Source organism: Onychomys torridus, chromosome 10 (assembly GCF_903995425.1).
Source record: "Onychomys torridus chromosome 10, mOncTor1.1, whole genome shotgun sequence".
In the NCBI taxonomy this organism is placed as follows: domain Eukaryota; kingdom Metazoa; phylum Chordata; class Mammalia; order Rodentia; family Cricetidae; genus Onychomys; species Onychomys torridus.
The window spans coordinates 38,290,572-38,307,185 of NC_050452.1; the positions used below are offsets into that span (position 1 = coordinate 38,290,572).

Below are 16,614 nucleotides of genomic sequence, written 5' to 3' on the forward strand. Positions count from 1 at the left end.
GCATATTTGCCAAATCTGATCCCTTGGCTTGGAATTTCTTTTTTGGGGGCTTGGGTTTGGGTTGTTGGGAGCTTTGCTTATGGTTTTTTATTTCCTTGTATGTCCTGATAACTACTGTCAGAAACAAACACTTTATCATCACTTTGAGCAAGGGCAGATGGTTAAGCATAAACCTACATATATGTAAACAAATATACATACTTTAAGTATACTTTTTAAATATGTTTATTTCCAGGAAATAGAAAAAACAATGAAGACAAAATGAGGTTACTGGGCATTTCTAAAACATTGCCCAGGCAGAAAATATCATTTTAAATTTCCCTCCACAATTCTCTCCTTGTGTGTACTAGCAAGGCCAATGGCTCCACTTAAACGTGTCTTCATTCTGACCACCACCCTCTACTATGGCCTCATAATTGATCTTCCTTTTTCAAGCGGTGTGGTCCCCTCACTTCTTTTGTGCACAGCAGCCAGAGTGGTTCTCTAAGTCGCAAAGCAGATGATGCCTTCTCTGTTCAAGGGAGAGAGAGGCAGGGACTTACTGTGTATCCTAACTGGCCTCAAAATTGGGATCCTTCTGATTCAGCCTTTCCAGTGTTGGGAAGGCGTCTGTGGACTACTCTGCCTGGCTTTGGCTTTTCCCACTCAGTTTTCTAAGTCTGAAGGGCATTTTACCTGCCATTATATTCTCCTGGAGTATTCTTCAGATTGTTACCAGGCTGGGTTCTCATTTTTACTATTTTTAATTTTTTTTGCAGTGACCATCACTGGCTGCCATTCTATCAGGTCATTGCATAGCTCTATACACATTTTATTTTCTTAAAAAAAGATGCATTTATTTTTATTTTATGTGAATAAATGTTTTACCTATGTGTCTGTCTGTGATTTATGGGCCTGGTGCCCAAGGAGACCAGAAGAGGGCATCATATCGAACGGGAGTTACAGAGGATTGTGGGCCATCGTGTGGGTGCTGGAAACCAAATCGGGATCCTCTGCAAGAGCATTAAGTACTGTCAACTGCTGAGTGTCTCTCCATCACTTCTAGACACATTTTCAATGTTCCCAAAAGAATGTAAGCTCAGATAGGCAGGAGACAACTGCAACTCATCGCTGAATATCTTGCTGGTCCTTCTAGAACTGAACCTGAGGTGACCCATAGGAGGGACTCAGTTAATGTTTGCAGGAAAAAGAGCCCCAGACTCAAGCTTTCTACCCTCTCTTCAAACTCTCTTTCAGTTTCAGTGGTCAAAGCAAGAGTTTGCACGAACCAACTTTGAACATTGTTTAAAAAAATCTGATTCTCCTTCATTTCATTGTATGTTGACATCCTCCCAGTCTGGACCTTACACATGCAACCCAAGGGTTTTAGTTGTTTGTGGGGCATGCCTGTTGGTTTGGTCTCTCTAACTCCACCTTGCTTTCCTTCCACACAGCCACTCTGGCATTCCTTTGGTGCAGATGGTTAAAGTGGGCCTGATGGCATCTTGTAGACTTCACAGGTGTGTGTTTGCCCAGACTTGAGTGTTCGCTGTTTTCTGTTTTACTCATTAAAAAGACTGAATTCTGCATGACAAGGAAAGTTAAGTTGGAAAAAAGAAAACAAACTCAAACCTAGGACTTCTTTTGGTCGTCATTATTGGGTTTGGCATTATAAAGAATTTACGGGCTGAGCTGGGGTTATAGATCTTGACACTATAAACCTAGAGCTTTTGGGGTTACCATGACAAAAAGATCTACTGAAAATAATGCCGATGTAAAGGAAACCGGAATTAAAGGATTAAGATCGGAGGCTTTCTACTTACAATGTTTGTTCAAAGAGCCTCACAGAAAGCTAGAACCAGGGGGATAGTTACTAAGTTAGATTTCTGTCTCACTCATCAAAAGGTTCTTAGCTATTTGGGAAGTAAGAAAGTAGATACTAGAAAAGAGAGAGGATAGGAAATGAGGAGGAGCAGGAAGAGGAGGCAGAAATAAAGGAGTGAGGAAGAGGAGGAAAACGGACCTGGGAACAGTTGGACTTCCAGGAATTCTGGAAGTGTGATAGATTTAAACATGTTTAGGGATCAAAAAAGTGATACAAGCTAGATTTAGTCAAAAGTCTGAAGTTTAAAGTTTATGAGCAAATGTTGTCACAGGCTTGTCAGTGGAAAGTGTAGAGTTCAAGCTGCTAAATGAAGACAGTGAGTTTCATCCAACAGGGTCTATGTTCCAGGCACCTTAAAAGGAGATGCTGCTGAGGAGCGCCGAGGTCCAGGTTCTAAGGCTGGCCATCATGTTCCTGGATGCAAAGCATGGAGCTTCTTACTTTGAAATATTTATCTTCACAGGCATTTTGGAGACCAGCCCAGGACACAGCTTACTTCACATGCATAATATCGCCTAGCAGTGTTTGGATGATTTAGCATAAAGAACGGAAATCGGAGAACAGAGGCTGGTCACAGAACTGATATCTAATTACATAAAGGAAAATACTTCACCTTTACCTTTGGGGTTACAACTGCATGTTTGTTACAAATCTTTCATAGATTCTCCCAGTGTTCTTCATGATTTACAATGCTTTGCAGTAGTCTCTGGTCACAGACCACCCCTACATCCATTTCATCCATTTGCACACAGCAGACACTATAGCCAATATATACAACTAACAAAGTCCCAGGTTCGTTTAGAAGTATCCCAGAGGCATCTTGCTTAAAGTCTTGTTGTGCTGTGGAATCTGTCTTTCAAAACTCTAAATACCATCCCTCGTTTCAAATGGTGCCCAAGGGGTTCATGAATCTACGGTCTTTATCACCTTGGAGATTGAAACTCTCATAATGTCTGGATTCAGCATCTGCACTCATATAAAAAAAAATGCTTCACTGCAGCTGGTAGAAGGTATAAATCAATACGGGGTCTGCACTTCTGAGGTATCAGTCCGGATATCCCTTGACCTAACTGCCCAGTTGAGGCCATCAAAAGTAATGTGTAATAATGAACAATGACACTCCACACTCCAGGATACCAAGGCAAATCCTAGCGCTCTCTCACATGAAAAATCTGGGAGACTAGACACATATCAATTAAGCTGAACTTTTTAAAAGCATCTCACAGGAAAGAGGAAGGTCATCCAACTACCATATTAAGGGGGAATACAATAATTTCTACAAATTTGAATTTAACCACAGTGTAGCAGTTTTTGAAATAGCACAGTAGACATTATTTTACATCTGGAGATGATAAACCGAGCAGATGATGTTTCTTTTGGACACATTGCCTCTCTGAGCCCCCCAGCTGAGACGATGAAGAGGTTATGATTTGCCAGACCCAACCATTTGCAGCATCATTTCAAGTTGCCTGAGATGGTGACACTGCTACATGCTGGAGAGTTCAATGTCAACCTGACACAACCTAAAGTCATCTGAAAGGAGGAAACTTCAATGAAGAAAATGCATCCACACAATCCAGTCTGTAGGCAAGCCTGAAGGGCAGTTTTCGTAGTGACTGGTGGCACAGGGACAGCCCATTGTAGGTGGAACCCTCTCTGGGCAGGTATTCCTGGGTTCCATAAGAAGGCAGGCTAAGCAAGCTAGGGGGAGCAAGTCAGTAAGCAGCATCTCCTCAATGAGTTCTGGATCAGCTCCTGTCTCCAGGTTTCTGCCCTGTTTGAGTTCCTGTCCTGACTTCCTTTGATGATGAACAGTGATGTTTAAATAAATAAACCCTTTCCTCCCCAAGTTGCTTTAGTTCTTGATATTTCATCACAGCAAGAGTAACCCTAACTAGGACACTGTGTAACTATTATCCTATCTACATATGAAAAAGTCAGTCAAGTCTTAGCCCAATCATCTTTGAAGGTTATTTTTAATAGTATATGACGCAGTGATTTAGCAAGAATACCAGAAGTTCACATAAGCATGATTGATCAAAACATTATTAATCAGGAGTTCATTGCCTAGTATGCAAGAGACCCTGAGTTCAATCCCCAGTTACACACACACACACACACACACACACACACACACACACACAAATGAAAAAAAAAAAGGAACAGTAAGACAACCTTGGGCAGAAGCTAAAGTGAACTATTGTCTCCTTTTCTCACTTCATATGAAGATGCAAGAATTTATAAAGAATTATGACATGTCACTCAATAATTTGAATGAGCTCCAAAAACTCTTAATGGAGAAGGTCTATCAGATATTCATTCATTCATTGGAGACATACTTATTTGGTTTCTACCCTATTGTAGCCATCGAGGGAATGATAGGAAATACAGTAGACAAAGGTCCAGTTGCTTGTCATTGTAAACTACAGTCTAATGAGAGCAAGAATGCTAAGGAATAACTACACAAACACATGCTATTACAGCAGTCGCACAGTAGAGAGAAAGCAGTCCATGGGAACAGTGAAAAGAGGAAGTAAGTACAAGGTGACTCATGTTCCAGTTCAGGCATTTCCAAAAAGCAGTGTCCATGGTAAGAACCTGAGTAATGGAACTGGAACTAATCCCTTCTACTCCACAGAATCCAATATTAGTCCATTGAATGGCATGTTCAAGCCTGTGACTTACATCCATTCTATTTCATGGTTTCAATTGGGACATGTAAGCTGAAATGAGCCCTTTTCTCCCCAACTTGCTTTTGGTCATGGTGTTTTATCACAGCAATAGAGACCCTAATGAAAACAGTATTCTATGGTATGAATGTACTACAGCTTGTCTAATCATCTATTTCAGAATATTTTCGTTGCTTTCTGTTCTAGGCTGGTACTTCCATTTCCCATAGACTTTAAAATATATTAATTACAGTTATTCTATAGTGCTTATTTTTTCGGGTCAACACTTGAAATTCTTAAAGTCACACTGCTTTTGGTTGTGATACCATTTTCTTGTTTTTGTCCAGGTATGTTAGTATTGTACTATGTACTTGATATTTTGAATGAATGTATTATAGAGACTCTGGATTGTTTTATCATCCCTGAAGAATTTTGGGCTTTGTTTTCTTAGGCACTTTAATCAGTATTACTTAGAATAGGTGGAACATGGTTTGATGAATTATTCTTAGAGTGGGTCTATGTGGTGGTTTGAAAGAAAAAGACCTCCAAAGGAAGTGCCATTATTAGGAGGTGTGGCTTTGTTGGAGTAGGCATGGTCTTGTTGGAGGAAGTGTATCACTCTGGGGGTGGGCTTTGACTTAAACTTTATTCTGAAATTACAATCGTTTGGGAGATTTAATGGAAAGTCTGATATGTTTACTACATGGGTGGGCTAGAAACAAACTTGAAGTTCACTCACTGAATTCCACATGTGAACAACAGCTGAAACCTGTTTCACTTTGTTTTTTGGCTTCTACTTTGTAGTTTGTAGTTGTATTTCCCTTTGAGGTTACCAAGCCACCTTTTCTGTTGCTATGAAGAAATATCCCACAAAAGCAACTTAAGGGAGAAAGGGTTTACTTTGCCTAACAATTTGGGAGTATTGTCCATCATGGTCAATAAGTCTCTGAGATGGATGCTTGAGGTGACTGATCACATTCCATACACAGTCAGGAACCAGAGAGCAGTGGATACTCTCGGCAGCTATCTGCTTCTTATTTTAGGCAATCTAGGACATAAAGCCAGAGAATGGTGCTGCACTCTTTAGGGTATGTCTTCCTCTAACGTAATCTCAATTAAACTAACTGATGATTTCTCACAGGCACACCCAGAGGCTAACCCAAACTAAACAATCTCTCTCAAGTGCACCTGGAGGCCAGTTTCCTAGACGAGTCCACATCCTGTGCAGTTGACACTGAGTACTAACCATGAAATGGCCATCTTGGCTTCTTGGGCTCTTACCTGCATATTCAAAGGAACTTGATACTCAAAGTATCTGCTATTGTTCACTTCTTTCTGAAATTTCGGGTACCCTGATATATCAACATCCATGCTTTGACTCATTCAGCCAAGAAAACTCCAGTTTTCTGCTGAAGTCTGCTGGGGAAAGCTATACGCTTCATGGCCTGCGGCTCCCATAGTACAACTCACTCTTCTTTGGAAGACCTATTCTTTTCTTTCTTTTGCTTATTTTCGGTCACTCATGTCTTTAAGCAGAATTTAGAAACTGCCAGTTTTCATAACTTCTGTCTATAAGAGAGCTTGATACAAACTACTCTGCCTTCATTTGAAACACTTTTTTTTTTTTTTTTTTTTTTTTAAATTTTGGCATTGCATTTGCTCGGTTTTCTGGGAGAAGTGCTTGTAAATTCCCCTTCCAGCTGCTGTCATGGTTGAATCTGAGCTTGTGGCTTAACTAGTCTGTGGATGACTTCAGTTCCACTGAGGGTCAGAGTCTAAGTCTATTTACTGTAGTTCTCTCCTTTGTTTACCAAGCAGAGCTGGTGCTATTCCTTCACGTGTAACTTTACAAATAGATTAGAATAAATCATAATGGACCTGAGGTTCATCTCTGTCATAGGTGTACACTGCAGTTGAGAAATAGGTTAACCATAGTCCCCCAATGTTTCGTGTGTTGGAAACTCCATTCCCAGTGTGACAATGTTGGAAAATAGATCTTTAAGAGTTACAGCCTAGTGAGAGGTGGCTAGTTAATTGTAGGTGCTGTCCTTGGAAGAGAGTTTGAGCACCCCAAATTTCTGTCTGTGACATAGTCACTTTGTTCTCCATGTAACTTACCACCAACCATAGTAGTAGAGGTTGTATTATACTCTTTAGACTTCCAGCCTCCAAAACTGTGCACTAAACAAGCTGCTTTTTAAAAAAAAAGATCAGTCTGTTTCAGTTATTTTGTTACAATCATGCACAACGGATACATATGCTTTTAATTTAGATAGTTTTCAGTCTAATTTCTTTAATCCACTGTTCTCACATCTGTAAATTGAGGAGATGGTTTGGCTTTAATCACAACAAATAACACTTCACAAACATATTTTTCCACTAAAAACATTCCTGGTCACCCCATCATTGATAAGAAGAATAGAGATGATATCAGCAATATATAATACATTACCTGGACTTTGTTCATCTCCAGTTTATTCTTTTCACTGGTACTCTGGTCTTGTTTGCTTGCTCCCTTCTTCTGAGGGCCTTTTCCAAAGAAAATGTAATTTACAAAAGCATATTCCAGCAGAGCCAGGAACACAAACACAAAGCAGCCCATCAGGTAGATATCAATCGCTTTGACGTAAGGAATCTTTGGCAGTGTCTCCCTGAGGTGAGTGCTGATGGTTGTCATTGTCAGCACCGTGGTAATTCCTGCGAACAGAAAACTGGAGCTTAGCTGAAGGCACCTCTGTGAAGTCGTGTTTTCCAAGGCCCAGAAGAGCAATGCCATCCCATCCCTTAATGTCCTGCAACAATGAAAGTAGCATGCTATGTATGCCACTAGACCAGAGCGCATGCAGCTCTAAAGACAAAATAGCAGGCTCTCTCTTGATTCTGTTACTAAGACATGACATAGAGTGCACAAATAATGGAGGGCTAATTGCATGTTTAAAATAAGCACACACACACAAAAGAAAAGAAGCTGTGAAAAGCAGAACAAATTCCACTGGCAAAAATAAGGTGGAGGTGAGAACCAATTTAAGAAGTTATTGTCTGACCTTCATGTATGCATTGAGTTATGCATGCATGTTATACTCACACACTAGAAATTTAACACACACACACACACACACACACACACACACACACACACACACAAAATTGAAAGGTAAAAAGTTCCCCTGGAATCCCGCTGTCAACTGTCTCATACTCTGTTTTGTAGCTACATCCTTCTTCTGCTACATCCTTCCTTTTCTTTTTCTCCATTTCTCAGTCATTTCCCTCTGGAATCTGTCCTTGTGACCCTGAACCCCATAGTAGTCATTGCCAGACTCAAAGTCGGAGACAAGCTGGGTGTGATTGATTTAATCCCACAGCTCACTCACAATTTCATTTTACATTTTCTAGTCACTTGTCACTCATGTGTGGTGTTACCTTAAATATAGATATTTAAGGAATTTTGTGATTTGCATCAAGTATTCTCTATAAAAAATATGATCTTGTTGCTTTGATTTTTGAAATACTACCTCTGTTTCATTGGTTCCAGAGCCTGTAACAAATTCATTTCCTAATGTTAAGAAAAGGTTTATTAAAAATCAGCCTTTAGGTTTGATAAAAAAAAATGTTAATGCCTACAAGCACAATGCAGGTTATGTTTTATATGCTTTGTTAAATCTAAACAGTGTTAACAGTATACAGCTTGTTTGACAGCATACTGTGTATATTGGGTTGATAATGATAATGATGGGATAATGATTGGGAAAAATAAGAAATACAAACAGAAGCTGAATTTTGTGGAGACAGTTTGTACTGCAACTCCTAATACCAGGACTCCACATTTGTACAGTGGATCACAACAGCCCACTGAATATGATGGGGAAACGAACCACATTGTTCTTATTTTATAGGTGGATAAAGATGAACTCTGAAGCTGAGTATGGTGGTGGATGGTCTGTGCAACATGAGACCCTGTCTCAAAAAACCAAAACCAACCAACTAAATAAAACTCTCAGGTTAATTATCTTCGTGTAGCTCACACAGCTATAGGATAAAACAGCAAGATTCTCAACAGCAGCATTTAAAATAAAGCAAGAGATTTGATGGCAATCTCTGAAATAACATGGGATTATTAAAAAAAGACAGGCATTGTGTAAAGGATGGGAAGCCAACGGTGTGGAGGGAACAAAAGAGAACAAGGCAAAGGGAGGAAAAGGGCTTCAAGGATAACTCTGGGTTGTAGACTCCCTGATATGACTCATCAGGAGTGCCATTGAAAGGGAAGGTACATGTTTTTTCATTTCCATCCATTTACCTGCAGTTTTCATGATTTAATTTTTCTTTATAGCTGAACTAAATTTCATTGTATGTATAGTCAGATTTTCTTGTCAACAACAACAATAAATATAAAGGGAGAAGGGAGCTGGGTTGGAAGATCCTGGAGAGAGTTAGAGGAAAGTAGTGGTGTGATGTGATTAAAATACATTGCACATGTGTATGATTTTTTCAAAAAATAAGTAAAAATATTATTTAAAAAAGCAAAATGGGTCGGGCGGTGGTGGCGCATGCCTTTAATCCCAGCACTCGGGAGGCAGAGGCAGGTGGATCTCTGTGAGTTCCAGGCCAGCCTGGGCTACAGAGTGAGTTCCAGGAAAGGTACCAAAGCTACACAGAGAAACCCTGGCTCAAAAAACAAACAACAACAATAAAAACCAAAAACCAAAAACCAAAATGGTTCAGATCAGTGATTAACTTAAATGTCAAATGTGTTGGATTTATAAGAACTTTATTAGAATCTTACTTGTTTCTTTCAATAAAAGTTTATACTTCATCTAATATAGATCTAGCAAATGTGACTGACATGTGAATATTCTATTTACATAGTCACTATATTTATGTTTTTAGTGTTTTAAATCAGAAAATAGCAAATAAATGTTTTTAAAACTATGATGTTAAAATATTTTTTTTAATATTTTAAAGATCAAAACATCATTATATGCTAACACCTTTCATATATATTTGGCTTTATAAAATTACATGTCTTTGTGACTATCTGTGCCTGTGAGTGCAAGCACCCAACAAGTCCAGAAGAGGGCATCAGATCCCCTAGGGCTGGAGCTACAGGTAGTTGTGAACCATTCAACATGGGTGCTGGGAGCTGAGCTCAAATTCTCTATAAGAGCAGTACAAGCTCTTAACTACAGAGCTACCTTTCCAGCTCCTCTACTATCTTTAATGAAAATGTCATTGCTTTGAGGATAGGAATGTATAGAGAACCAGAGCACACAAACTTTTGAGTTTTTTTCCTGATGTAGATTGGATATCATCCGGGGTTTTCTTTAACCCTAGCATATGGTTAATAAGGTTGCATTCTTATTAACCCAGTATGTTGAAGATGCATATGTAATATGAAAAACTATTTGTCTGTTTTCCTTATACTTAGAATATCCTAAGGTTGATATGAGGCTGCAAATACTTGACTTTGTAAGTCTTACATATTCAGCCAATGGAAGAGATATGCCAATTAGTCTATGTGTGAAGTGATATACTAGTCAATTAATCCAACTTAGTAATTGAGAGAAGAGATGTAATATGTTATCTTAGCCAGAAGTGATGTTTCCTCATTTCCCCTGTTTTTCTCTGAAACTGGAATGATATCTCAAATGTGTCTGAGCATTTAGTAATGAAGTAGACAAGCACATGGCTACTTGAGATCATGAGATACTTTGCTTGAGATCAGACATACTTTACACATTCTAACTTTCCAAAAAATCATTCTCAATAGAGCTGTCCAGTTTTCAGCAATTTCTCAACCATGCTAAGATTAATTCTGAATTTTGTTCCACCAAACAGGAAACCATTTTTCATTCTGACTTGATCACAGATCATTAACACAGCTGATGAATTGTTTGTGCCTCATTGAATATAATGAGCTACATTTAAAGGAGAGACTCAGTTTCATATGTTTTAACTTTAGTTAATGAAAGGATACTATTTCCTGATAATTGGTATAGCTTGCTAACGGTCAAAAGGCTTAGCATTCTCCATGTTTAGTTTAAAACAATGAGTTACAGGTGTTTCCACAGTCAAAAGCAGGGAGCAAAAAAGAGGTTATCACACTTGGTAAAAAATAGTGTCATTCTAACATGTAATCCACAAACACTCATACAATGGGAATCATATCCCCAAATTTTAGTCAAATCCTAAAATATATTGCACTCATTATAAACACTCTTATACGTCATCTTGGATATTTGATTTTTTTTTTAAAGGTTTATTGATTTATTTACAGATGGTTGTGAGCCACCATGCGGTTGCTGGAAATTGAACTCAGGACCTCTGGAAGAACAACCAGTGCTCTTAACCACTGGGCCATCTCTCCAGCCCCGGATATTTGATTTTTAAGCATCCTATTGCAGTCTAGTTCTTTTACTTGCTGCATGAAGATTTTGCTTTGGATCCCTAGTATTGCCTCTTTGTTGGAAGGTCTGATCTACTCACTGTGGAAGGGTGGGGATGCATTACCTAGTGCGACTCTGGCTGCAGATGCATCATAGTTGATCCAAAATGACACCCAGGACAGGATTGTAATCAGTGTGGAAGGCATGTAGGTCTGCAAAATGAAGTAACCGATGTTTCTCTTCAGACGAAAACTTAGTGATAGCCGTGGATATGCCCCTGGGTTTAAAAGAGAAAGGAAGGAAGGGAGGGAGGGAAAAGATGGGGAGGGAGGGAGGGAAGGAAAGAGAAGGAAGAAAGGTAGATCATAATTTGATTAGAATCACCATTTCCCTTTCATACACCCATGGACTATTAGGGAAGAAACATCTTCACCTGTTGTGAACTCCACCTTCTTGGACACCATCTTGTAGTCAACAATTGAAAACTGAGGAAGCTCGATTTTATTGACCCCGGTTACTGCTCCCTCTCCTCCATTCCAGTAAAACTCGATGTCATCGGTGGTGTAGCCATCTGAAGTGAAGGAGCACAGCCTAGTCACACAGGGCACAGTGGGTCTAGAGATGCATTCTGAAGACAGTCTTCCAGCCAGAGGGAAGACTCAGAACACACTAGGGCAAAGAGCATCATCTTGAATTTGAATGGCAGGTAGATCCTACATCAGCTGCTATTTCTGACGGGTTGGGAGTGGCTACATTGAGGAAAGAGATGCATCTGGCTTTAGTGAGCATCATCTCCCTGAAACTTTATTATCTTGTATCACCACTACAATTTTGCTTTTAGTGTATCCATGGATGGGTGCTCTTTTATTAAAGCAAGGGGTGGCTGAATTTCAGGGACACTGGAAATGGATTTGGATTATGTATTATCTAAGAACAAAAACTGAATCAAATGATAAACACAGTTATGAAAAGGGATATCCTAAGGGACAGTGGAAATATAGTGAAAAATCAAATGTTGAATAATTGATCAAGGCATTTAAAAATATACACATATTTCATTTAGAAAAGTAACCAAGCTTCCATCCTTCCATTACAGCTATTACTATTATAGGTAACATACAGGTAAAAATCTTAGGAATTATATACATTCTTGAATATACTAGGTACTTTATTGATCTCTTTGGATCTCCGAGGGTCAGCTTTAATGCCAAAGAGCCCAGAGAAAATAAAAGACAGTTGAAAGTGTGCCCCTGGCTTTGGCATGGAAGGTCCTATGTTCACGGCCTCTTCTCTTCCTCTGGTCTGTCCCCATTTGCCACTGGCCTAGTTGAGTTGTGATGGTGTATAAGAGCAAGTTGTATAACACGAATAATGCATGGATAATGTTTTTTAAAGCCTGCAAACAATTTGACTTATTTAAAATCCATTTTCACCAGTTAAACACATAGTTGATTTTTCCATTTTCTTTTTATATTCACCTCAAATAAAAGAGCATCATTTTTTTTAAAAAATTAGAGTTACTGACACATGTTTCAAAGATAACCGTACAAGTTCTTTGTAGTATGTATAATGCTGGCCTATTTTTGATTAAAGCAGTTACATCTTTCTAAGACTTTTTTTTTTAAGTTTAAAATTTGGAAGCTGAATGTAATTGTCAAAGAATTACATCAACTTACCACTTCAAGAATGAAATAAATTTTAGTCATTCTTCTCATACCATTTTTGTATATGAGTGTATAACCAAAAACTATCTCAATTTTACTTCTAAATAATTAAAATTTCTCTGCAAAAAACTTTTAAAATTTATTCCTGAATTTATTGAACAATACCTGTTTTATACTTGATTCCTTATAAAATTACCGTTTATTGCAACAATTACAATATATTTAATTTCTCTTTAAACCATCATCCATTAAAGAACTTGCTCTCTTTCCAAAAGAGTAATATTCATATGAAATAATCCATCAACCATGACCCAAACATAGAGATGGAAATAGAAGACATTTACTGTTATATGTAAACATTGCTTCTGAGAGGCTGTGTGATCTTCTTTACCTATTGGGCTTAACACAATCTACCTTAAACTAATTGGTGCTTTGGAGATTTATGTCAAATTTGGACATGAATGTCTGACATTGATGCTTAATATTGTCTTGAGTATCTCGTAAGAATCCATGAACAGCTCTACAGAAGATGCATAAGTAGATAGTTGGGTGACGGATTGATGAATAGATGGGTATATGAATAGTTGAGTGATGGATGAATGGAAACACAGATAGAGGTGTAATGGATGGATAGATAGAAAGATGGGTTATGGATGAATGGAAAGATAGAGATGTAATGAATGGTTTGATAAGTAGATTGATGGGTGATGGATGAATGGGTGACAGGTGATAGATATATAGATTGGTGATGGATATATAGATTGGTGATGGATATATGGGTAGATATATGGGTGATAGATAGATAGAGAGATAGATATGTGATGGATGGATAGATATATAAGTGACAGGTGGATAGATGAATAGGTAGGTGGTGGATGGATAGACAGACATACAGAAAGATACATAGAAAGATGGACAGATAAACACATAGATGCATAATATCCACATGCAGGAATGAAAAGCTTCTGGCTTGCTCTAGGCTTGCTAAATTAACAAGGTGATAGATTCCAACGTCCAGCTGCTGCTTCAGTTGTCAGAATCTAGGGGGGAAATATAAGTAGAAGTTCAAGTTGTGAGACTCACAGACAGTTTGTAGTTTGAGTTAAGAGAGGAGAAGGGAGTGGGTGAGCCAAACTGGCAGCCTTGTTAGCTCCTACTTCTGGGCAGCAGCATAACACTAAATAAAACTTGAATGTGACAACCAGCCAAAGCAGATTTTAATATGCATGTTAGTTCTCTCTTATGCACAATTCCCTTTCCCACAGTCTAGGTGGCCCAGTTAACTGTCATCTGGGAATATTAAATGGAAAATTCTAAACATAAATATACCATACATCATTTTTACTTGTGCTATGAAATCCCATGTTCTCCTACTTTAGTCCATCCATGATGCAAGAGACCTCTTTGTCCAGCACATCCTTGCTGAGCTGTTTATCCTTGCCACCCATCTGCCACATGGTAGTCATGTCAGTTATCCAATCAACTGTCTCAGTATTGCAGTGCTCACACTCCAGTAGCCCTTCTTGATAGTGAGACTATATTTAAACAAGCCTGATTAAAGTTTGTTATAGCTATCATTATATATGTTCCATTTATAATTGTTTCTGTTTTATTGTGGTGATTATTTGTTTTTCTTTTTGCCTAATTTATGTCCTAGATCTGTATGTAAAGGAAAAACATAGTCTACATGGGTTAGCATATGCTATGCTTGGGCATCTGTTTGCTGGACGTCTAGAAACATACCTCCCTGTAGATGAGAGAGACTACAATATTCAACAACTTAGGCAGTCAGTCAGTGGTCTGGGTCTTTATTTCCAAGCTCATTTCACTTTGTTTAACTAAAACTCATTACTCACAGTGCTCTAGGCACCGAGATAATTACAGATGATTTGGGAGAAAAAGAGAATGCTCACTCCCATTTATATAGATTCTGGAGTTCTCATGGGAGCAATAATGGCAGCTGGATCCAAGCAATGAATAGAGGCTAGAAGCACACTATTATTCAAAGGTTACTCAAGAACATTTTGCCACAGAGAGAGAACATCAATTTACTCACACCTAAACAATCTATTTACCAAAGGTTTTCTTTTATGAACCAGTGACTTCACACAGCGGTTCAGTCTGAGAACTCAGATACCAAGGATGTTGTCTCCTAGCAACAGCTACAGAGAAGCACTCAGAATTTCCTCTTGGCCCCTGGGGACTTCTTAGTGATGCAGAAAATACAGATAAAATTAAGTTGATGTCAACAGATGAAGGTTCACAGAGCTAGTGCAGTGTAAAAGTGTCTGAATATTAGTATTCTTTCTGTTTGAAATACTTTATTTTGGATGAATTTTCTACTCTGCAAATAAAAGCTACTCTCCACTGTGCTTAGTGGAGCTATATGGGTAGTCAGATATTGTTCTTAGATGCGTTGAGATGATAAACTTCCATCCATGAGCAGAAGATGCAAACATATTTCTTTCTGTGGAGAGGCCTTCTCAACATAGCAAGTTTCATGATCTTGATGGACTTAGGTCAGTCCTTACAATACATCCTTTTTGTGTATGGTTAGCTCAAGGCTAGGCAATGATTAATGTGGAGTCAATCTGATAATCAAAGGGATTTATTCTGGGTTAACTCACAACAAGCATAAAGGAGTTGGTTGTAGGATCCAGGAGGGGTGGGGCCCGATCTAATGCAGTTCTCTGGAGAACTCTGCCTTGATCCACAGCACCAGCATCCAGCATCCAAGACCATGAGGTAGCCAAGAGAGCGTGAGCACATCTCATCCCAGGTCTTAAGGGGTCCCTGTCTCGGCCACGCCCCCCGGGGGGGCAAGTACCTAGCAGTTAACTGCTGCCTACTAGGGGCAGTGCTTCAGGGGTAAAGCCCAGACAACTACCCCTACAAATGATACAGGTTGTTACACTGAATGTACCCAGTAAGCTTTAAGTGTTGGAAACTTGATTTATCAAAGCAGCAGTCTTGGGAGGTAGGAACTTTTGAAGGTGTTTTAGCTCAAGAGCAATAAGCAGTAATACTCTTAGCGCTCTCTCTCTCTCTCTCTCTCTCTCTCTCTCTCTCTCTCTCTCTCACTCTGTTTCTCTCTCACTCTGTTTCTGTCTGTCTCTCAGACAGAAAGCATCTCATTTTGGAGCCCTGGCTGACCTGGAACATACTATGTAGACCAGGTTGGCCTCAAACTCAGTCTGTCTGCCTCCGCTTCCTGACTGCTGAAACTGAAAGGGTGAAGCATATGTTTGGACCTAGTTTGGCTCTTTCATTCTTATGTTCCCATCCTTTGGTTATTTGTCTTCTCCCTTCCACCAGGGGATGGTACAGCAAGAGGACTCTCATTAGTGGCTGGTCCTTTGATTTTAGGCTTATCAACTAACAGAGTTGTGAGCCAGTAAAATTTTTGTTTAAAAAAAACCAAAAAAACATTTACTTGGCAGAGGTGTGGGTGAGCCAGCTAGGAAGTTGTGAGCATGGGAGAGCTGTCTCCATTACTCATCTGTGATGGGGTGGCATGGGTCTGGGAGAGATGCCCATACAAACACACCTGGCCATCAATGCCTAAGGCAGATGAAAGAGCTGGCTCTGAGGTCAGAAGGGCAGGAGAGCTGGCCCCATGCTACAGCACTTGGGAGGGTGGCCCCTATGCCATGGCCAGGCAACACAGTAGAGCTGGCCCTGAAGGTGAGTAGGTGTGGGAGATCAGAACCCGAGGACATGAAAGTAGGAGAACTGGTCCCACCCCTTGCTCCTTGCTGCAAGGGATGAACTCACCAAGGAAATGCAGGAGAGCTCACCCTGGTGGTAAGGAAAAGGGAGAGCTGGCAGGCTGACCAACCCTGTAACTACCCAGGCCCAGAACTTGGGTTATGGGTTGGCCAACCCCAACATCTATCCCATCTATGATCTGCAGGAGCACATGAAGGGACTGGTCCTGTGGACCCAAAGCTGCAGGATTTCCACAACACAGGTCAACAACAGGATAACCAAGAAGAGTCCTAGTGAGGGTCCAGCATCAACAGTGTAGCAGAAAC

The 16,614-nt window shown here is 39.6% G+C and overlaps 1 protein-coding gene across 1 annotated transcript in view; it reads right to left on the minus strand.

Moving 5' to 3' along the window:
* Positions 1 to 16,614, minus strand: part of Gabrb1 (gamma-aminobutyric acid type A receptor subunit beta1) — a 236,148-nt gene that overhangs the window by 13,193 nt on the left and 206,341 nt on the right. The window contains exons 3-5 of the mRNA XM_036200656.1: positions 11,350 to 11,487; positions 11,041 to 11,193; positions 6,986 to 7,230 (exon numbers count right to left, since the gene is read on the minus strand). Of these exons, the coding sequence (XP_036056549.1) occupies positions 6,986 to 7,230; positions 11,041 to 11,193; positions 11,350 to 11,487 (536 nt within the window). The remainder of the gene's footprint in view (positions 1 to 6,985; positions 7,231 to 11,040; positions 11,194 to 11,349; positions 11,488 to 16,614) is intronic.